The sequence below is a fragment of the Thermobia domestica genome, chromosome 8 (genome assembly GCF_964235325.1).
Source record: "Thermobia domestica chromosome 8, izTheDome1.hap1.1, whole genome shotgun sequence".
Lineage (NCBI taxonomy): Eukaryota > Metazoa > Arthropoda > Insecta > Zygentoma > Lepismatidae > Thermobia > Thermobia domestica.
The window spans coordinates 7,013,743-7,038,048 of record NC_137461.1 but is presented as its reverse complement, the minus strand read 5'-3'; the positions used below and the strand labels follow the sequence as shown (position 1 = coordinate 7,038,048).

The following is a 24,306-nucleotide window of genomic DNA, read 5'->3' as shown; positions in this document are numbered from 1 at the left end:
CCGAAATAAAAAAAAAAGTTATTTATTTTAGGAAAAGATACAAACACATTTATACATTAAGTCGCTATTTCATCTATTTTTTATTAGAATATGCACATTTGTTTAGCCACGGCCGGCCCTAGGCAATTTTTTCTGCTCTGTGCAATGGCATAATTTACCGCCCCCCCTTTTCCAGAAGGAACAAGTCTTAAAAACCAAGCTTTTAAATATGCTACCCCGTCATGAACAACGTAGGAGAAGGAAAGAGCACTCGCACTCAGAAGTACCTAAACATTATAAATATAATCTCGTTGTGTCTGTTTTTTTCTTTAAATAATAATCTATTGTGTTGGGGAAAGATAAAGTAAATACACCTGCAGAGCAAAGATAGTAATCCATCCTTTTTTATAGAATTAAATATTGAGCTTCAATCTTAATGTATCAGCTTGGAATTCTAGTGCAACTGGATCTTTAAGCTTTATTTCTTGATTTTCCTTCTACATCTGTTAAAAATGTTTTTTAAAAAAAACTTGCTTCCACCTTCAATGATAAGGAACTTGTTTGTGACAAAGGCAAAAATAGTTTTCATGTCAAAACTGTGATAACTAACTAAATGGAACAGGTGCTCAATACTGTTTGAGAATTGAGCACTTATATCTGACAACAAACAAGCAATTCATGCTGGGATTTGTTTGATCATTTACTGTACTTCAGCACTGTCCATGTGTCCTTAAACTAATGCGACCTAAACGTGATTTATGAATATAGTATTCAAATAGAAGGTCAGATTAGTAAATTTAACTACCATCTTCATGAAGTCTGTCTCCAACAAAAAATATTTGCTTAAAATAGTATAGTTATGACAGATTTTGCTGCGCCTCGAAATTTCCTGCCCCGTGCAAATGCACGTGTTGCACATGTTTTAGCCTAAATATCAGTTCCCTGCGAATAAATTGCATATACCGTGTTGATGTCAAGCAAAAGTAATAAATATTAAGAGATCTTACGACTTTCTTGTCTATAGCACAGAAAATAAATCTCTCATTTGTAGGTCTTCTCTGTGTAGGATCGCATTACCAAGAATTTCTTTTCATCAAGAAAAAAAATCCTTTCCCTCGTTACCGGTTTTGTGGAAAATGTTCTTGTTCACTATAAAATGGGAAGCCAGAAGCAAACAACTTTTCATTTTCTTGATTTGAAAATTTTTACCTGATTCTACATTTTCGCGCTGGCCATGAACTTGCACAGCCAGTTTGACTATAACGCTTGGCCTCTATAATGTAGGGCAGTAAAAATATTCTTTCACATTCGTCAATGCACAGTGTATTCAATCTGGCACAACTTCTTTCTTCATTCGCTTGTTTATTGCCGCTAGGTGGCGTCAGGGTCGTGTATTTCTTCCTATCTGTAAGGCAAAAGAGTAAAACGACGAAATGAAATGAATGATAATTATTTTTTTTTCCTTGTAAAAGTATTTTGTTAGTTTGAAATGATCGTAGAACAAGTGAAAACATACCGACAACAAAATTATTTTATTTTAAAATTGATAGGACGATTTTGAAGAAGAAATTTTTGTTGCAAAAAAGTAAAACAAAAAAAATGCTTTCCTCTGCCAAGCAAAGGGACATTTTCGGGTTTAATTCCCCGACAAGATATTATGAAAAAACAAACACATATTAAACACATACAAAAGATCCTAAAACAATAAGAATGTCGGAGCTTGAATCGCCCTTCCTTGGTACTATAGTTTAATACCTATGACATCTTAATTTTTGAACCCATTCATTTACATGAAAAAGTGAAGTTTTCTATTGAAATCAGCGACGCAACTAAACTAGTTGTCACTCGGGGCAAGAACTTTAGCGCCCCCCTTCTGACCAACCAAACCAAAACATTCCCCAACTACACCTATTCAGGCCCGTATCCAGGGGGGTTCAAGGGGGCGGGCCCCCTAACAATTTTCACTGTAGGCTTGCAAATGAACTATAATACGATGATAAACTATAGTATGGTTGGATCGGCCCCCCTAACTTCAGCCGGGCCCCCTACATTTTTGGGCTGGCTACCGGCCTGCACCTAATATTAGCATCACACAGTAATTCTCCCATTCCATTATTTTCTTCAAGTGGTAACGCTTGATTTCAAAATTGCATTAAATAATTTAATTTTTAGTACAAGATAAAACACCAAACTAATTAGTATTTGATTGCCAAATAATAATCTCACAGTAGCACGATTGACATATTCTTATAGTCTTATCATAATAACTGCAAATCACAATATTTTTGAAATTATTTCGGGATGTGCATATGTGTAGAATGAATCAACAGTCTGTTGGTTTAGAGTAGAATATTTAATTATGACAAACAGTTAAGCTGTTCTCTCGAGTATTATGCTCGGACACATTTTGCAAATCTCTTAAATCGATGTAAGTTAAATGAAAACACAAAAAGCTGGAACTAAAATTTAACTTTGTGGGCTATTTTGGCTGCAAAGGTTTTTACAATGTCCTCAAAAGATAGCATTGAAGCTAAGTTATGCTCTAGGGATATGATCCTAAGGTTGGTAAGTCGTTGTTGTTCTGTTAAGTTTCTGAGGTAATTTTTATGGTCTTTAATTTGCTAAAATCCCTTTCCTTGTCTTACAGTGAAAACAAATATTTGACCAGTTGTGCACACACACACACCAATGCGGCGTCTGGACACAAGCCCCGTTTGCCCCCCACCCTGTAGTTACGTCATTGATTGAAATGGAAGTGATTTTAATGATTGCATCTCTATTTAAGGGGCAGACTACTAAATATTTTTCAAAAGCTAACAATTTTTCTTTTTTTCGTTTCTCGTAAGTGAAGACGGATATTGAAATGTAACTTACCACAATAATAAATAATGTTATTCTACATCCGAAAATAGGAATCTTAAGAATTTTCAGTGTTACCATCCATAGAAATTACAGTGTGACCAGAATTTGAATTACCCAATAATCTAGGTTAAGACAGCGACTAGAAAATTGAACTCAAGGGTAATTGATGACTTATCATGCTGTCTATGTTCCTTGTTAACTACTTTTTAAATAAATTTGTATTTATTTTGTAATAACTTATGTAATTTATTACAAAATAAATGCAAATATTATTTAAAAAGTAGTTAACAAGGAACATAGACAGCATGATTAGTCACCAATTACCCTTGAGTTCAATTTTCTAGTCGCTGCCTTAACCTAGATTTTTGGGTAATTCAGTTCGACATGGAATGTCGAAATAAGCTTCCAGCATGTCGAATTGAGAATCATATCGAACTAACTACTCAGTTCAGAAAATTTAAGTTGTGTTCTTTTGCCCGTCTGATAATGTCTGCATAATAATTAAACAATATTTGAAGCTGAGAAGAGATTACTATTACTAATAATGCCGACTTAATGTTTTACATGGATATAATTGAAGATGTTGAATTCAGGTACCGCAACTGTCGAAACCAGGTGAAGTGTGTCGAATTCGGGTTCCATTGGCGAGTTCCAGTTTCATAAAAAATTTTAACATTAACATTTCAGCCTTGAAGTGACTTTTCGTATTAGTAGGGATTGCAAAGCTCAAGGAAAAAATGGGCCAACACCAACCAATATTATGGCCACAATAAGCGATTCATTAAAAAAAATGTCCTTAACCTGTCGAAATCCGGTGTGTTTACCTTACGATATTTATTTATTTATTTATTTTGTAATATATGATAATTTTAAAGGCGAAACTCGATAATTTTCTTGTCTGAGGCTGGCAACTCTGATTTGCGAAGTTATTTAGTGCTTCTGAACCATAGATGTTCATTTTACTTCGACCTCACTCACCCTCGCCCTCGCAGTAGCAGTTGGCCCTCGCCCTCGTTCGCCCTCGCCCTCGCGAATGGAATTGTTCATCGCCCTCGCGCGCCCTCACCCTCGCTGTCGAAACTTGTCCTCGCCCTCGCGCACCCTCGCCCTCGCCGTCGAAGCTTGTCCTCGCCCTCGCACACCCTCGCCCTCGCGGCCAAAACTTGTCCTTGCCCTCGCGCACCCTCACCCTCGCCATCGAAGCTTGTCCTCGCCCTCGCGCACCCTCATCCTCGCTGTCGAAGCTTCTCCTCGCCCTCGCACACCCTCGCCCTTTTCGTCGAAGCTTTTCCTCGCCCTCGCGCACCCTCACCCTCGCCATCGAAGCTTGTCCTCGCCCTCGCGATAGGTGTTGTCTATTATCCTCGTTCGCCCTCGCCTTCGTGCTCAAAACTTTTCCTCGCCCTCGCGCACCCTCGCCCTCATATCATTGAGGGCGAGGGTAATTGAAAGTGAGGAGGCCTCGAGAGGTGTTGAATTATTTCCTTATCGTCAGTGGCGGATCAAGGGGGGGGCGATCTCTCCCCCCCAGAAGAGGAAACTTCTTTATTTTATATATACAAATAAAACGCATCCCAGAGTTTGGAGCTCTTAAAAGTAGCTCTAAGTAGCAGTATTACAACCCACCACCCCCACCAGAAGTCCGTCCTGGATCCGCCCTTGCTTAACATACGTCCTAAAGAAAGGAAACTAAACATATCATCGTATAACTTACTGTGGAACACTTAAAATGGAACAACTGTTACAATGGAGATCTCGGTCGATAGTGACGTTTACATCATTTATCAACAGTCTGAAGAGTGTTTCTTCCAGACATGTTTTTTTGGGGGGGTACTGCCCCCCGAAGCTCTGAGAGCCTCCCCCCGAAGGAGACCAAAATAATACGTCTATAATATAATAATGAATAGAATAGTACCTGCAGTGCCGCCTCGGGATACTAAGTGTGCCCTTTCCCCCAGAACATTGTTTCTGAAAGACACACTGCTTATGAAGGACTTCTTTTTCTGCGAAATGTTATCTTAATTAGTTCTAAAGCGGCTGACTAACATATCGAGCCCTTGTAAGAAGAAATGAATATCAAAGTACACTCGGATAGGTTAATTTTTGAGCCATTTTTCGTGGCAATTAAAACGCAACTCCTGTAGCTTTCTTAACTGCACGGGAAGACAACTAATACGTACTCACGGAACGGCAAATATTTTATGGCACCATTTTCATTCTATGAACCTTAATACATACAAAAACTTTATATTTCCAAATGAAACTATATAGCGACATTAATGGGTCATTTCAAAATAGTGGGGGGGGGTAGCTGTCCCCCTTTGCCCCCCTAATCGCCGCCCATGCTATGATGTGTGGCACATTTGTGCGAAATTAATAATAATATGATTAAACTGTTTACCCACAACAAAATCCTGCTCGTTTTGCTGAAGTGGCTTTTCCTAAGTTTTATATGTTTCATATATCCTACAGTTTTTTTCAGGCCTTTTTTTTAATTTGTCCAAATTTATATTTCTCCTTTTACCACACAATCGTTCAATACTTGCTCTATAATATTTACAATCAGTATATCATCCTGTAACGTATTTTATTCCTAATAAAAATCATTGAACAACACAACATACAAACCCTATCTCACTGGCTTGCACGCGAACCTTTGGTGCATGGTGTCCTGGGGACAATTTCGAGTGGGAGAACATTGAACGACAGTGGATCGAATTCCGCGTTAAACCTATAGGTCCACTTCTCATATAGCCTCGCCGACGAAAGAGGACGCTAAACGGCAATCAGTCAACAGTTGCAAATTTCGGCTGCATAAACAACTTATGTCTTGTGGAACTTATTAAATTTATTTTGTTAAAGCAGCTCTTTTAACAAAATTTCAGTATTAACGTGTCAGATAGTTCTATTTAAGGACAAGAAAAAACATATTATTTATTTTGTAACTAAATGATAGCTCTACCCACGTAGATTATAAAAACAGAAACAATGAAATTCGATACAATAGTGACTGACATTATTTTAACAAATATCGATTCAGATAATAGTTTGGGCTGTCACAAAACTATGAAAATTCCGATTAATTGTAACAACTTCATCAGTGGTGGACATTGGAGGAGGATGTATGCTATTAATCAGCCCATTTCATGGGCATCCAAACTCACGAGCCCAACGCTCGCTAGCTCGGCAATCGCGCTCAACCGTTCTCGCGCCAATGAAATAAGTCCGCGCGAGTCCAACTGAGGGAAGTGAGCCCGAGCACGATTCCCAAAGGAATAAATGAGCAAGAGCCCAGTTGGAAAAAATGAGCCCGAGACCGAGAGAGTCCAGAGCAAAATGGCCATCTATGAACCAAAGTCATTCTATCACGTCTTTTTCCATCTGATCTACTGCATTCTGATGGTTCTCTCATTGATTGTGTTTGTTCAGATATCAGCGCTCTTGTCATTTACAGCTGAATGACGTGAGTGACTGTCTGTCTGTCTACCAACACTCTTTAAACATGACAGTGTAGTAGACACTTCTTATCTAAAACGCCTCCAACACAGGGAGGGCAACAATGAGGCACACTTACTTCTTACTGTAGCGCTATTTCTACCCGGAAACTTTCATGGGAAAAATCAAATATTATTCTTATTTGCATTATTATTTTTAATAATTATGTACGTACACAAGAGAAATTTAATTGAAAGGAAAAATACAATTAATGTATAACCTTGCTATGACACTAACTTTTCATCTAGGGGACATGGCAGATGATATTTTCAATTTTGCCTCTCCTCAAAAGAGGTCAAAGAGCAAACTCCAAAACAGTTGCTTTTAAGGAAGCTTGTCCTCCTCCCTCGCGTGTCCTTGTTCTCCTGAAGGAAGTTGTCTCTAGCCATCGTGCACCCTCGCTTCCGCAGTAACACTTGGCCCTCATCCTCGTTCACCCTCGCCCTCTTCGTCGAAGCTTTTCCTCGCCCTCGCGCACCCTCACCCCCGCCATCGAAGCTTGTCCTCGCCCTCGCGCATCCTCACCCTCGCTGAAGAAACTTGTCCTCGCCCTCGCGCACCCTCGCCCTCTTCGTCGAAGCTTTTCCTCGCCCTCGCGCACCCTCACCCTCGCCATCGAAGCTTGTCCTCGCCCTCGCTGCCGAAACTTGTCCTCGCCCTCGCAAACCCTCGCTCTCTTCGTCGAAGCTTTTCCTCGCCCTCGCGCACCCTCACCCTCGCCATCGAAGCTTTTCCTCGCCCTCGCGCACCCTCGCCCTCGCTGCGGAAACTTGTCCTCGCCCTCGCGCACCCTCACCATCGAAGCTTGTCCTTGCCCTCGCGCACCCTCGCCCTCGCGCTCCCTCGCCCTCGCGTCACTGTGGGCGAGGGAACTTGAGGGTGAGGATGCCCTCGAGAGGGCCACCCTCGCGAGGAAGAACATCTCTGTTCTGAACTATCGAAATCCTCCTGGCGTCAGGGTTGGGCAGGATTTCTCGAGCTCCAGTTTCGTATAATTTATTTCCTTTCATAGAAGTGTTATTATTTGATTTATTTTAATTGATTTCAATTGTTATACTGCATGGACATCCCTGACGTCGCTGTTTTTGTATAACGATTTTACTTTAAAACAATTTCGATTAACGCGGGTAAATTCAGGTTTACACCCGCGCCATTTTGATTTTGACTTATATCATGACCTCGTTTTTTTAGTGCAAACAACTTCAATGTTTAGTACAATTCAACCATCTTCTAACAATTTTCAGTGCAATAGTAGACTTAGCTAGTAAGGCTCCTGCTTTTTTCTTACAACCACACCTATGGTTCCAGACAAGACAAGACAACTCTCAGCTACTTCTGACAGCGCCACTGAGTTGCTTTGTTCTGTTAGGTTTCTGTGTTTCAGGTGCATGTGGGCTGTAAATTACGATAGCAAACTAACTTGCTGTAATTTTCCTTTACCTTATCGCTGAGAATTTACTCTTGCTTTCCTGACTACTAATTCAATTTTCTTTTTCTATATTAGGTGTTGTCCTGCAAGTTCGTGAGAAAGGAGCTGGACTCTTTGGTTGTGGTCCACCAACGAGAGATGGCGTTGAAATCTTTGAATCTATGCGATGGTTGACTGCCATTTTAAACCTTCGTGCTATGGAAATAGGATCTCGTATTCTGGATGATTCTTTCATTCCAGGAGTGCCAATAGGTAAGTGTTCAACATGGTAGCTATTAAGGAAAAATAAACATTTACCGTTTTCAGATATATATACAAGAAGCGGTATCCTAAAACCAGGAGCGGATCCAGGACAGACTTCTGGGAGGGGGGCGGTGAGTTGTAATACTGCTACTTAGAGCTAGGGGTGGATCTAGGACGGACTTCTGAGGGCGGTGGATTGTAATAGTGCTATTTAGAGCTACTTTTAAGAGCTCCAAACTCTGGGATGGGTTTTATTTATATATAAAATAAGAAAGTTTCCTCTTCTGGGGGAAATCGCCCCGATCGCCCCCCTTGATCCACCCCTGCCTAAAACTATACTAAAGTGCTGCCAAAATGTCTTGAGTCGTGGCAAAAATGCGAACTAAAACTCACTCTTGACACACCCACGCGTTGAGCCAATAAGGGTTTAGCTGTTGCTAAGCGAGAGAGCCTCTGCGAAAGGGAGTGGAATTCCTTCAGCCGATAGCAGCGCTCGGAACGGAAGACAAGGTGTCAAGTCAATGTGGTACATTTATAGTATGGGTGCGTGAATTCCTTCATCCTTTTATGAAATTCTGTGTACCCCCAGTGTTTCCAGGTGTATGTAAGATTTGCACCTATTTTGTTTATTCCACTTATAGATGAAAAGTACAGGACATTGTAGAGACAGAAGATTGACCAGGACTGTTTTAAGAACATTCTTCTACAAAAGTAGACAACTCCATACCACAATAAATCTAATTCCCAATGTAAATTTAGATTCCATATTAAAATGTAGGTTAACGTCTCATATAGCCTCGGTACTAGAGAAGAACCTTAAAGTTCTAGAAACAACAACCAGTGGCAGAGACCACGAACAAAAACGTAAAGGTTGATTGGTTGCAAAATGCAGACCTTCTGAAATAATTGTGAATCGTTATAGAAATAAGAGTTGCCTACCGTGCGGTATTTTATCGGACAGTTCGGTTTTTGACTTCCTTGTTCGGTGACCGGCAAGATCCCAAAACCGGACGTTAAATGTCCGGTAGATCTTACTTTTACTAGTTATATTCTCTATTCTATTCAGATTATTTTGGCGTGCCGAAAGGAATCGTTTGTCGATGAATATCGTTAAAGCAAAGCTTATAATTCGCTTTGATATCGACTTGTCATGCGTGGACTTTGAAGGCAGGAAAATTTACTAAAATTATCAAAACTGCTCAAGGTCAATAATAGTACATTTTCAAGAGATACTCAGTTCAAGAGAGTCGGTTACATTTTCCAATAAAATAATGCATCCAGATTCAGTGAAAAAATGCAGGCATTATAAGACATTACCAGCTGCAGGGAAGATCGTATAACCAATTTTTCAAGTATATTTTCTGTATGCCATAATTATATTGCCAGTTATATTTGCCTTTTTGTTTTAAATATCGTCGTACCAGAGGAACGTAACTCCAAAAAAAAAAAAAAAAAAAAATGGAATTTTTGTTTCCTTGGATTATGAACATAACTCTGAATGCTCCACTTGGTGTTATTTGTTTGGGGCCGCGGTGGCTCAGTGGTAGAGCGTTTACCTCTGGTGCTTGGGGTCTCGGGTTCAAACCCTGATCCCGCCAAGTAAACTTTGTGGTGGACAAACACCGTGTGCGTGGGTTTTCTCGGGGTTCTCCCATTTTCTTCATTCCACCATTTCATTCATCTCGCATCATCACCGTCTCCTTTAGCTTAACCGGCATAATCGTGGGACGTAAAACTCAAAAGTTTCATTTAGTGTTATTGAAGTTGACTTTGTCATTAACTTGTCTGCTATGCAATAATGTGTTTACCATCTTATTAAAAGAAAATTTACTTGAAAGAAAAAAACACTTTTCCCCCTCTCTCCCGTAAACATACGAAAATGGAGTTACGTTCCACTGATTCTCATACCATGATGTGATGTATTATTGATATTAGCCTATAAAAATGACATGTGCCGACTCAACTAAAACTGGAATGAGTAAGTTTAATGAATGTTTCAAAAGTAATTAAAGTTATTAAATTCGAACTGCGAAACGCACAATTTTATTTAAGAGTCTTCATCCCGGCGAAATTAATATACCGCTAATTTTACAGTAATTATGTGATATCTTCAAATAGATAAAAGATAATCGAAATGTGGAACAACAGCGCCCTAGACAATATTATTTTACATGAGAAACCGTTATCACAACTCACTTATCTGCTTTCGATTTCGAGCCATTTTGAAAATCGGCATTTATTTTCGCGTTTCTAAATAAATGCAAACGGAAAGCCACTAGGTGACTTGTGATAACGATACCTCACGCAAAATAATATTGTCTAGGGCGCTCTTGTTCCACATTTCAATTATCTTTTATCTATTTGAAGATATCACATAATTACTGTAAAATTAGTGGTATTTTAATTTCGCCGGGATGAAGACTCTTAAAGAGTATATACGTACTCCAAGAGGGTATCAGGTATTTCCATTTTCAAAAGTTAACACTATATGGAATATGGAAACAAATTCCAGAACCTCGGACAACTGAAATTGAGAATCAATCTTCTGGTTCCCGATGTCTGAAGATGCGATTTGCTAATTTAGAATTCAGCAGACGTGGTTGGTCTCGTCTTAATGATCATTTGATACGAAAACCGGTAGTGCCGTTATTGTAACCACATCTCCTATTGGTAAGAGCATTACATTTCTTCTTCCCTCACACTGAATGTTGTGTATGGCACTAGTCGGCTGGCTGTTTGTTTCATTTTGAGTGACTGAGTCACTGGGTCATTTTAACAACAAAAGGTGAACGTACCGATATGTAAACAGTCTCTTAACCAAACCACGTACTCTACGGAATATTAACTAACAACTTTCAAGAGCTCTAAAGAACGATTCATTGTGTAAAGAATTTTAACAATTTTCCCTATGCAATCTTTGCTAAACGAGCGACCCGTCGCAGCAGTATTATTCAATAAATATGTTAGGTTAGATTCCAATTTTCTGTAAGACATAATAACTGATGTTTAACAAATTGACTGCCAAGGTGATTTGAGGGTACTGGTCCCAGGAGGCCATAAATTTCTTCTTACCTTTGGCTCGATTATGGATAGTTATAACACATTTTTGTCGCGATATTTTTTCTCCCGAAAATGTACCAATGGGAGCCGAGCACCATATGTGATGCTCATGGTCTTTCACAGTAATTTGTGACAATAAGAATCATATATGATGCTCAAGAATCTGGATAGGTTAGTAATTTGTGATATCAAACATGAGCATCATATATGGTGCTCATGGCCCCACAGAGAAATAAGGTGAGCACCACATATGATGCTCATGGCAGTCAACCTGTTAAAATTAGGTAAGGTTGTTTCTGATCAAAATTTCAGTTTAACGTCCCACGATTATGCCCGTTAGGCTAAAGGAGGTTATGGTAAAGGAATGATGATGGAAAAATTGGTGGAATGAGAGTGTGGGAGGAAACGGGAAAACCCACGATCACGATGTTGTCCACCACAAATTTACTTGATGAGGGATCGAGTCAGGGACCCCACACACCAGAGGTACGCGTTCTGCCACTGAGCCACAGTGCCCCCCCCCTCCAGCAATATGACATAATTTTGATTCAATCCCTGTGGATTAAATTTTCTGGAAGAAACCTACGTAGTTGTATATTCACTTTCTGAACACTCCATATTTTGTTTCTTGTATTGCATTGCATATATATATTAAATGAATAAAACTTTTTAGAATTCAATACATAGATGTTTGATGCTTCCTTTGATCTTAGATAAGAAGGCAGGGGAAGGTAAAGAAGTAATAGGAGAAAAATCGTTACAAAGAATAATTCTTGTGAGCAATTCATCCATACAATATGAACTGGTGTGACCTTTTCCGTCGCTTGTGCAGCCAAGCAGAAAGATGGAAAATGTCTTCCTCAACAGAAGGAGAGAAAAAAATAATTACAAGAAAAGAGGTTTCCTCTGATATTAGCATGGATTCCATTCTTTTTTAAAAAGAAAATCTTTTTATTCATGATTATTATCAGCATGTGTATGTAACAGAAATATTCCTCTGAACTTTTCTCCAATGCTTATTGTCAAACATTATTTACAACATAATCGCATAATTAAATGCGTTGAATTCCAGCCATAAATGATCGTGAGTGTGTACTCTACGAGGTACAGGTAGATAAGCTCTTTCGTGGCTGTCATTAACGTACGCGCCTTTTTGGCGTGGGAGACCCTGCTTCGATTCCCAGCTGGAGCTCATATGGTTCAAATTCCACGTTGATCAGTAGGTCCACATCTCATATAGCCTCACTGCTGCTAAAAGGGACGTTAAACTCAAAATCAAATCAGGGGCCGCGGTGGCTCAGTGGTAGAGCGTTCACCTCTGGTGCTTGGGGTCCCGGGTTCGATCCCAGCTCCCGCCAAGTGAACTTTGTGGTGGACAAACACCGTGTGCGTGGGTTTTCTCGGGGTTCTCCCGTTTCCTCCCACTTTCTTCATTCCACCATTTCATTCATAACTCATCATCACCGTCTCCTTTAGCCTAACCGGCATAAACGTGGGACGTAAAACTCAAAGATTTCATTTCATTTTTTTCAAAATCAAATCAACTCAACTCTATTGGTGGGCACGGTGGTGGCTCAGTGGTAAAGTGCTTACCTCTGGTGCATGGGGTCCCTAGTTTGATCCCAGACCAAGCAAGTTTGTAGTCGAAAACACCGTACTCGTGGGTTTTCTCGAGGTATTCCCATTTCCTCCCACTTTCTCATTCCACCAATTCATCATTTCCTTGCTATAATCATCGTCTCGCTTAGCCTAACAGACATAATCGTGGGATGTTAAACTCAAAATTTTAAATTTTTCAACTCTACGGGTAGATGCATGGGCGTTACAGCTTACGACCACAAACTCGAATCCTTCTCAGACCATGAGTTTTATCGCAGTGGTGTAAGTAAAGGCATGGGGGCCCTCCCGCAGTTAGTATGGTGTGGGGCCCCTTTCTACGTCCTATTTCACGATTTGGGGCCCCCTGCAATGCGGGGTCTGCGGGGACCTTATTTACGCCCCCGGTTTTATGTTTTGATCTCTAAATTGTAATGAAAAGTATTTCTCCTTGCAATCAAGACTCCAACAATCTGCATTCACAAATTTTTTAAAAAAGAGAAAAAGGGAAAAGAAAGAAAATAAAATATAAAAAGAAACCATCTAGGATATGTTCTACAAAATGTTATTGAAATAACTATAAAACTGTTACAAACTAATCAAGAAGATAGTGTCTATGTGGCCACTTTGCTATAACTAAGCATATGCCACTTCTCAAGGGCGCCGATCCTGGGGCGCCCGCCCCCCCGGAAAGCTCATGTGGGCCCACTATTGTATTTATGAATATACAATATTTGCCATAATTTGAGTGCAATTTGTCTTAAAATCCTCATATATATACCTTCTGTATCTGAATGCCCCCCCCCCAAATTTACAGAGAAATCGGCGCCCTTGCCACTTATTTTTTTTAAAGCTCTGTTTACTCCATTGCCACTATAGTGATCGCGACGACTCGTGAAGCCTAGGTTCCACAACAATCATAGAATTGTTTTCCCTCACGTGTGATGCATCGGAAAAATTCGATACGGTTCGTGGAGCTGTCTTCCGAACGCACACTTGAGAAAACGTAAAACAGCAGACGTGCATCAACAATATTGCCAAACTTAGAGAACGTGGCAAACTTGCAACAACAACAACAAAAAAAAAAAAAAAAAAACACTTAAAGCACTGTAACACGGACGCTAATAATTATTCGAATTTATTGGTAAAAATAATAATAGCAAAAATATAAAACAACAGCAAAAATAAACAAGACAATACTTAGCGGCAATCAGACAACACTGTACCCTCTGGAGATGTTCTCCATATAGTACCAGTCACGACACTGGGAATATTTCATGATTGGAATTGATGACCGGAACACAATTTCGCGGTCAATTGGATGCTGAAATTGGTAGATCTAGATCAAACTTCACGACTCCTTGTGATCACTATAGCATCTCTTGTGGATGATGACCGGATTTCGCGGTCAATTGGGTGCTGAATTTGGTAAATCTAGGTCAAACTTCACGACTCCTTGCGATCACTATAGCATTTCTTGTGGAACGACCTCCAAATATCTTTTATCATTGTTTCATTATCGTTATGCATTTACCATCAAGATTATACATTTGGCCTAACGAGCACAATTTTTGGGACGTTAAACTGACAGAGAAACAAAGAATTTGTGGAAGATCAAATAAAAAGGAAATGCAATGAGTAGTAGGAGGAAAAGAGCAATTCTAGATGTAAATAAACGAGAATCTTAGGAATGATCGTAAAAATGCATAAAAAAGATTCCCATCTTGGACAATAATAATTGGTTTTTGGATCAGGGGCCGCAAAATTTTGGGACGATCCGTAAATCTACTTTTCGTAAAGTAATAGTTTGGGTTTCTGTACACTACACGTAGTTCTCCAGATATAATGGGTACAAAATTTTTTTTTTGATTTAAATACAGGTATATTGGATCTTAAATTAGGTGCCACAAAATTTTTGAACAGACCCTAAATCGAGTTTTCTTTTTTCTTTTTTTCTTCTTTCTTTTTTCTTTTCTTTTCTTTTTCTTTCTTTTTTTTTAACCGAATAAGCACATCATACTGAGTTAAGTGATAGTTTGGTTTTGGCTACACTACACGTAGTTCTCCAGATGTAAGACCTACAAGAAAATTTTTGGTTGAAATATATTGGATCTTTTGATCCAAAAATGAAATGAAATCTATCAGTTTTACGTCCCACGATTATGCCGGCTAGGCTAAAGAAGACTGTAATTATGAGAAATGAATTCAATAAATAAAGTGGGAGGAAATGGGAGAACCCGGAGAAAACCCACGCACACGGTGTTTGTCCACCACAAAGTCCGCTTAGAGCCAGCTAGGATCGAACTAGGGACCTCACGCACCACTGAGGCACCGCGACTCTGCGAATTATATAGACACTAGTCTTTTTTTCTGCACCTAAGATCTCTATTTTTGTGCTAGACTATTTCAATTTTTACCATTAAGTGAATTGACATGTTTGCATGTTTGCCCTCTTACCCACTAAACTCGATAAAGTTTTTTTTTTTTTTTTTTTTTTTGCGCGCGCGGGAGTTCTATAAAAGACAACAAAATAAGAGTTTTTATGTCTATAGTGGAATTGAAACGGAGAAAAAGCTTTAGAAACTTGAATAAAAGATAAAGGAGTGATTTCTTGTACTTTCGTTTCTCATGCTTTACGGCTTTATAGTTTATGCAAATGTGAACAAGGAAGGGAAACATAGCAAGCAGCCACTCAGTCAGTTCCGGTTTGCATCCAAGCGTCTCTCATGGCTACCCGATCGTCATCGTGTGAAAGCATTGAATAAAGAAGGCAATTCGACAGCACGGAAGATTGCAGATTATAAGCAACGGAAAATAAAACTTTCTTATTTTTGCTTGTGAATATTCTCATAAAATTTTTACCAGCGAGGCCTATTCTATAGCAAAGACGACAGAAGAAATTTTAAAATGGTAGGCGGGGAAGAGCTTGGAGTAACCATTTAGATTTTCTGGTAATCAAACTATAATCCTGTCATGACAGCGCTGTTTCACGAGGACTTTCATTTTCTTAGCGGTTTTTCAAACTTCAATATATTAGCTAGATGTCTTCTTATAGTTCTTAAGAGGCCCTATCACCGCGAAATTAAAATACCGCTAATTTTACAGTAATTATGTGATATCTTCAAATAGATAAAAGATAATCGAAAAGTGAAACAAAACCTCCCTAGACAACGTTATTTTGGATGATGTACCGTTATCACGAGTCACCTAGTAGCTTTCTGTTTTCAGTTATTTAGAAATAAATGCCGATTTTCTAAATGGCAGGAAATCGAAAGCAGATAAGTGAATCGTGATTACGGTATCTCACGTAAAATAATATTGTCTAGGGAGGTCTTGTTCCACTTTTGTATTATCTTTTATCTATTTGAAGATATCACACAATTACTGTAAAATTAGCGGTATTTTAATTTCGCAGTGATGGGGCAAGAGTAAGATTGCCAAGATTTTATTTTTCTACAGAACTCGGAGTGCAAAAGCTTAATTCCATTTAACTAACTAACATTATGGCCTATGGAACCCGTAGGTTCAATGCCGCGTTCACAAAAGCTCTCCATTGACTTCTATCCTTAGCCAGCTAGATCCAGTTTCTATTTTGTATTCCTATTTCTACGAGATCCATTTTAATATTGTCCTCCCATCTGCGCCTGGGCCTTCCTAATGGTCGTTTTCCGATTGGATTTCCAGTTAGAACTTTGAAAGCATTCCTACTTTCTTCCATTCTGCCTACATGACCTGCCCACCTAAAGCCTCCTAGATTTGATGACCCTAACAATGTTTGGTGAACGATGTAATTTATGTAGTTTCTCGTTATGAAGTTTCCACCATTCACCGTTCCCGTTCTCTTTGATTCCGTTAAAAAACAATCGTTACGTTTTTATTTAGTCGATTCATGAACGATTTAATTGAACTGACTTCACTTTCGACTCAGCCAATTATGTGAACAGAACTTGTACTAAATCGCATGTTATTGAATGCAACTATCGAATGAATAGAAAGACATCGCATTTTCTGGGGTTGATTTGATCTGATCAACCAACACAATTAGCCAAATTAACTAGCTAATTGACTGTTCTCTAGGACACCTTTGAAATAGCAGAAGAAGTTGACAAAATTGGTTGAAATAATTGAAAGAAATCCAACTAGATTTGATTTAGCATACTTGTAGGGAAAGTTGATAAACAGTGCGACAAGACCAAAAAGTATAAACAACTTTATTTTATAAACATATTCGCTAAACTACATTATTAAATTCTATATTAGACTATGTCATTGTCCATTTTCGCAAGTTTTCCATTATGTGAAATAGAAAAATAGTAATAAATAAATAAATGAATAAAACGAAAGTGTGCAGGTTTGTTTTATAACTGGAAAATTCATGTTTAATACTTAGCCCTTTATTTTCAAGTTAGTTTTTTTTATAATTCAGTAGTAGCTTGCGCACTAACCTGATAAACGAATGTTTCTATCCTTTATATAAACCAGATAACAATTTTACGTATACATAGATAAATTTTCATATGCAGATGTTGGATGAGACACAGTAGATAAATTATCCTTTCCACGCGTAGAATAATTGTGAGCATCACCATCCTTTCTAATATTATCCAAGATATCAATATTACATGTACAGGGTTTGTCTGTTAAGTAGTAGGACTGCTTTTTCCCGCCAAAACGTGGTGAAGGAGGGGGATGTTACTGTGTTGGTTGGGTGGTGGGGATTTTAGCTACCAGCGCACCAGTCCGCAGTCGTCTCCAAGCCTTCACGGAGTGTAGATCGAGTTTAAGGTGAACCCCTTTCAAGGTACCTTGTCATCTTCACAATGAATGGTTTATTAGAGCAGTGTTACGCGATGTAGTTTTGCGTCAAACTGGGTAAAACTGTAAGTGATACCGATGACATGGTCAAGACTGCTTATGGGAGTGATCCCGAAAAAAGCCCGAGTGAGAAAGTCAAAAATGAAATTGATGTTGATAATCTTTTCTGACTGCAAAGGAGTGGTTACCAGAGAGTTTGTACCGCCTGGTCAGACTGTAAATGCTGCATTCTACGTGGAAGTACTGGAAAGACTTAGAAAACGAGTCGCCCGCGTCTTTCCAGCAATCGGTGGATCATGGAAGCTTCATCACGACAATGCGCCGAGCCACACCGCCTTTGCTGTCATGGACTTCCTGACCAAACATGGCATCACATAGCTTCCCCAGCCACCCTACAGCCCAGATATCGCTCCTGAGATTTCTTCATGTTCTTCCGACAGAAAAGGATCACGAAGACGACACCACGGCTCGGTCCAGACCATTCCTTGAGGCCGCAACAACGGACCTGAAGAGCATTCCAGTTTCTGCATTCCAAGGAACCTCCAATAATTGGCAGAGTCTCTGGAAATAATGTGTTGTACAGAAGGATCACATTTTGAAAACTATCAAGTTGATGTGTCAAACTTATGAATATATTTTTAAAATTCAGTCCTACAACTTTCCGGACAAACTCTGATTACCCCTCAACCCCCTCAAATCCGAACTAATCGGGGCCGAAGCCTGTTCGGATTTCGGGGGTTTCAGATTACCCGGGAAATAATATTACGTATTTATTTCGTCACTGAATTGGCGGTAAAACAACGACTGAGGTTAGACAGGATGGCCCAGTGGTCGATTGGGCAGTGACCTTGACTGGCGGGTGTAGCCTACACTCATGTCCAAAATGATTGTCGCATATCTATAACTGTCTCCTTGTAAGAATATAATTAGATAATGATTTTGAATAAATATTAAGTCTAAAAATGTTAAAACCTTAAAAAAAAACTAAATTTGTGTGATTAAATCTATTTTTTTTATTTTCCAGCTGTAGTTAATTTTTTTTTTTCCTGAGAACGTGTTCGGATTTCCGGGGTCCGGAATTGCATGTTACGCAATAATGGTTTTTTTATCTTCTAAGTGTACGGGATGTCTTCCATCAATATAATGCTACTTACGGATAGGAACTTTGCAATACAAATCAGTCTTTACCAGAAACGGAACTTTCCGCAATTAAGCTTTGACAGAAACCTTGCTTTGTGAATGTAACTGCAACAAACAATGAAGTTTATTAATTCTTTTGTATAGTAATCAAGTATTTAGTAAGCACAAGTAATATACCATAATGTAATACCAGATTACAATAAATATTTATAATTACAGTATAAATGAGGTGGTGATTTTCCTAATAACCATGAGTTATCTCTTTCATCTAGAGTCGTGTGGAAACAATACAATTACACTTCAAAGAATTCAGAAGTAACACAGTTACATAATTAGGGCGAAACGAGTGTTTAAGGGTAAGCCCAAAGAAGGTTATGTGGATAGCTTCGTTTAGGATATACAAAGACAACTACAAACACTTGAGTTGTTTCTGTTCATTTAAAATTCAACCTTCACTTGTTTAGAAAAAGAAAACAACAGCAAATCAACAAGCGTTTTATGCTTTTTCTTCTTCATCTTTCTTTTCTTCACATTTTTAATGGCGTTCAGCATGCAATAGATTTTACATGCTTATTGTCACATAAAATTCAAACGAAGAATGTCCTTCAAAAAATACCTTTTAAAATATTTGGCCACAGATTATTGCCAGAAGAGAAATGTGCTTTCCTTCTGATCATGAAAGAACCCGAAAGATAGAAGAAAGTCCGCCAGTTTGCTTGCGAATAAAGTTATTCTCATGTTTTTCTTCTTTGTCTGTTTTCACGCAGAGTGAACGTTATAAATACGTCGTCTGTCTGTCCTGTGTAACAGTTCTCATCGTAAATAGCTGGTCAACTCTTTTTTTTTTTTTTTTCATTTCTTGCATTCGACATGTAGGGAAATGGAACAACGGCGTAGCGTTGATATTATACTCGTCAACCTGAAGAAATAAAATTATTGTTGTTTGCCCAGAAGCAGGAAGAGGGCGTGGTCATAAAATTGAGATAAACCTATTATAAGTTTGTGAATGAAATATAGACATGCGTAATGTAGCAAACATATTATCATTTCTTTTTGTTTTCTTCCTCTTTTCTTCTTTTGCCACGCATGCGTAGTCGCTAATGCTCTCGCCTTTGGTGTGAGCGATCCCGGGTTCGATTGCCGGTGGAGGCAGTCGGTCAAAAAGGTGTCACAGCTTTTTCAGACCAGCCATTCTAAGTGAGCGTTTTACTGAGTCTTTCTCATTTACATCAAGGGAAATGGAGGGATGGTACCTAAACAGGTCTCAGGCTGCTTTCTTCCTTCCCCATTTTCGCGGATAGTGTGCTGGCCGAGGGACGTCATCCCTCACACGTGACAAACTTAAGGGCGTAGGTGCCCGTAATATCCCCCAAAATATATATAAATAAATAAGCTTCTTCTTAAAAATATACCTACTTTGGTCTTAAAACATTTCCAAAATTAGACCAATGGTTCTCAAGTATAGTTCACTACCCAATCCAGGCGACTCACAATCCATTTCCTGTAACGGTTTGTCAACTAAAACCATTAGTTGTCGTGCAAAGAGCACTTTTATTCAAATGGCGCTATCCGTTTAAAATAAAATGGTGGTATGTGACTTTTTGCTCAAAATATACAGGGTCTTCCAAAATTCCTGCAAAAAAGTAAAAAGCTGTAACTTTGTAACCATTTATTGTATTTGTACAAAACTTTTAGTGGACATGTAAGAAAGTCTAAAATTTTGTTTCCGAGCATTTTTTCAACGCCAAACCTCCAGATGAGCACCATTTGCGTCTAAACATTGCTGAAGTCTTTTCGAGAATCCAAGAATGGCATTTCACAAAACTCACTTCTTATGTCACAGTCTTCTTCCGTCAATTCCTGTACAAGTTTCAACTTGTAAGGCTTTGCCTTTATTTTCATACGAACGATATTGTGTAGCGTTGTCATTGGCACTTGCATCTCCAAGGAATTGCTTTTCAACAATTTCTTTGAACTTCGCAACATGCTTTCCTGCACGGACTGAATCGCATCAACACTGGTTGTTGGCCTTCCGCTACGAGGCAAGTCCAAGACACTTCCGGTAGTTAGGAACTTATCGTGCCATCTCTTGATACTTGAACCTGCAGGTGGTTGTTTCTGATATATTTGTGGGAATTTTCTTCTCACCAAAACACTAGATTTTAACTCACAAAACCACGCCACACACTGCGCTTTCTCTTAAGTAGACGCCATCTTTGTCATGTGATTTGCGGTTATGACGTCAACGTTTACATCCGCTCATTGTTGCCAACAAAAATTTTAACATTTCCACTAAACATTACAAACAAAATACAAAATTGTAAGTAGTAGTTTTAAAGTTACAGCTTTTTACTTTTTTGCAGGACTTTTGGAAGACTCTGTACAATCAATAGTATCTATTGGCGTACACAGAATTTCATCAAAGAGGGAGGCGGTTCAAGCACTTAATCTCATATTCTATAAGGACAATCGTTATTCCTGTAAATATGTCCAAAAGTAGTAAATGTTTATTTTACCACATCTTGCTCAAGAGGAGTTAAGCCCCGCAATCCTGCCTTTACGTACGCCATTCATAGTATCATACCGGTAATTATTTTCGTTTTTCAAAATCCTACAGTTTGGAGATCGAAGTTTAAATTGTCTCAGTTAGTGCTGCGCGCTCTTGTTTTGCAATGAGAAAAACTAGGATTCAAAATCCACTGGAAAGCCATTCTAACTAAATTTTCTATTAGCCCAACCGAGCGAGTGCTAGAATCGGGAGTGTATAGTTCTTGCCAAAATGCCCCTTTTCTGTTTCATTTTTCATTGTAAAATGTCCTCATAACTATATCTGCAACTTTCTCAAATAAATTTCTTCCGGAATTTTCAGAAGCTATTTCTTCAGAAAATGACTTATACAGGGTGTTTCAAAACAACACCAACAACATTTGGGAGGTGATTCCTGACACCAAGATAAGACAAAAAGTATAGACCAACCTGGATGCAGAAATGCTTCCTTTCGAAGTTATAGGCCGCCGAAAACATGGAAAAAATGAACTTTAAAGGTCCATAGCCCCAAAACTATGGGACCTACTGTAGTCGGGTCAGGACTTCATTTAGGAACTAATATGTGCCCTATCCAAAAATCCATGTTTCATAATCCTGTGGCACTCATGCAACAATTTTTCTAGAGGAGGTTTGGCTACGGGCATTTAATTTGAAGTACTCGCCAACTACCTCTATAAAAATTATTGCAAAAGTACCGCAGGATTATGAAACTTGGATTTTTGGACAGTGCACATATTAGTTCCTAAGTGAAGTTTTGACCCGACTACGGTAGGTCCCATAATATTGGAGCTATGGACCTTTAAAGCTCATTTTTCATGTTTTCGGCAGCCTATAACTCCGAAAGGAAGCATTTGTGCACCCAGGTTGGTCTATACTTTTTGTCTTATCTTGGTGTCAGGAATCATCTCTCAAACGTTGTAGGTGTTGTTTTGAAACACCCTGTATATATATAATTGAATTTGTCACTGAAGCAGTGAGTGATTATCTACATTTTCTGTCAGATATAATGTTGCTTTGCATATTTTTGTTACGTCACATGAAAAATGGGTATACCGTTCTCTACATTTTTTAAAATCATTATCTAAATATCTTCGAAACGAGTTTATCAGTTTTAATGTAGTTGTCTTTGACGTACACAAAGCGTAATGCACAATAGAGTAATGGAAGCTTTATTCTAGTCCATCAATTTGGTCGAAAGTTATTGAGAAAAGTATAACCATTTTTGTAGTTACTTTACAATTTGGTAATATTTATTCAATCCACCAGTGGTGCTATTTTAATGTAAGTCGTAACGTTTTTCTTTGTATTATTGTTTTCAGGACTGAAAGTGTTTGACAGCTGCGGGAGGAAAGGTTCCGCAGCTCAGTTAGTGGCCGATGCTTTTCCAGTGCTGCGTGAAGGCCCAGCGCCGTGCTCTTTGCCACCAAATGTTTCTTCCCTGTCCCTGGGACTGGTAGATGGCGTTGGATCAACTCGTGATCCTGAAGTCAGAAAAGTAGTTAGGGAATTTAAAATCCCAGTCATTGCATTGGATCCGGAGACAATCATTCCAGCAGAGGACAAGGCGAAGGTAAATAAATATGTTACCCTTTACTAGATTCATAAATGAGATAAACCTAAGCTAAGGGTAAAATTCGATTGGCTTAGCAAGGAAAGAAATTAAATGTCTTACACTCCTCGAGTTGAAATGCAAGGCGCACGAACATTGAAATCAGCTAATAGATAGAGTTTGAGTTGGAAAATTGTGTGTGGCGATGACAGTTCACCAATCTTGTGCTACTATCTACTGTGTAACTTAACGTCATTTATAACTAGCTATCGCGCCTTGCATTTTAACTCAGGTAATATTCATAGAAGAACATATTTTAGTAAAATTAAACAGACCATTAAAAAGGGTGGGGTTTTGTTTGTGAGTCGAGGAGGTAAATAAAAATTGAAATATACTGGTTTGCATTTAAAAACCTAAGGAACAAATCTGGAAAGGGTATTTAATATCCGTAAGTAGAAAACTTTATTATTATTTGTTAATTTGGTAGTTTCTTTGGTTTTGGCCTTTAAATGTTTGGAACATTGCTTTGTCACTTAGCACAGGGCGCCTTAAAAGTATGGAATACAAACAGCTGATGCAATTGATTCATTTTAACTCCCAACAGTTTGATACCATTGGAAATTCCAAGGAAAAGTATGCAATATTAGACCAAATATTGATTTTTTTTTTTTTTTTTTTAACGAAAGTTGTCATAGAACATTTCTTTTTTAAAAAATCATGGAATGAGTAATGAGTTCTTGGATGATTTGGCTGATTTATTTATTTATTTTATTTATTTATTTACCCCCAACAGAGTACAAGCTCCAGTTACAGGAGGCTTACACAAGGTACATTTGTATACATATTATGCAGAAACACAAAAATACAAAAAAAAAAAAAAAAAAAAAAACACACAAATACAAAAAAATTAAATGAAAAAGACATATAAATTTAAACAAACTAAAATATCCATGTTATTTGTAAGAATGTAACATCTAAAAAGCTTCACTTTTCACTTCTACAAAAACTAAGTAAAAATAAATTTTAAAAAATCACTTGATGTTAAAAACATTATGTACTCATTTACAAATAAAACATTTTATCAAATCAGTTATAAAATATTTTACATTTTATAAAACTTACCTAATTTCTTCTTAAAATTCCTGATATTTTCGCTAAAATCCAAATCTATCTCTTTCTTTGTCGAAGTTATTAAATTATACTTCGAACAGATTCTTATAAGTGGCGAATTTCTATACATTTCTGTTCTGGCTACCTCACAATAAAATAGATCTCTACTTCTTAAATGATTTTGTTTTACATTAAAACTAATTTTTTGTAAAAAGGAACTGTTTTGTATTACTCCATTTATGATTTTATAAAGAAATAGTTGTTCAAAATATTCTCTCCGGTTAGTTAACGATATAAAGTCAAACTCTTTCAATAGTGCAACATACGGTATTCTATTTTCATAGGCAGACATATTGTATTTTTTAAAATATAACCATCTTAAAAATTTCTTTTGAATTTGTTCGAGCTGTCCCTGGAGAAATTTCTGATATGGATTCCATATAAGAGAGCAATATTCTAATTTTGATCTAACCATAGCATT

The 24,306-nt window shown here is 38.2% G+C and overlaps 1 protein-coding gene across 1 annotated transcript in view; it reads left to right on the top strand.

Annotated features, from left to right (window-relative positions):
- The window catches only part of LOC145692669 (uncharacterized), a gene marked incomplete in the record, with an annotated part of 211,323 nt that overhangs the window by 122,904 nt on the left and 64,113 nt on the right, over nucleotides 1–24,306 (top strand). Inside the window, 2 exon segments of the mRNA XM_081768044.1 lie at nucleotides 7,841–8,017; nucleotides 22,486–22,736. Of these exon segments, the coding sequence (XP_081624170.1) occupies nucleotides 7,841–8,017; nucleotides 22,486–22,736 (428 nt within the window).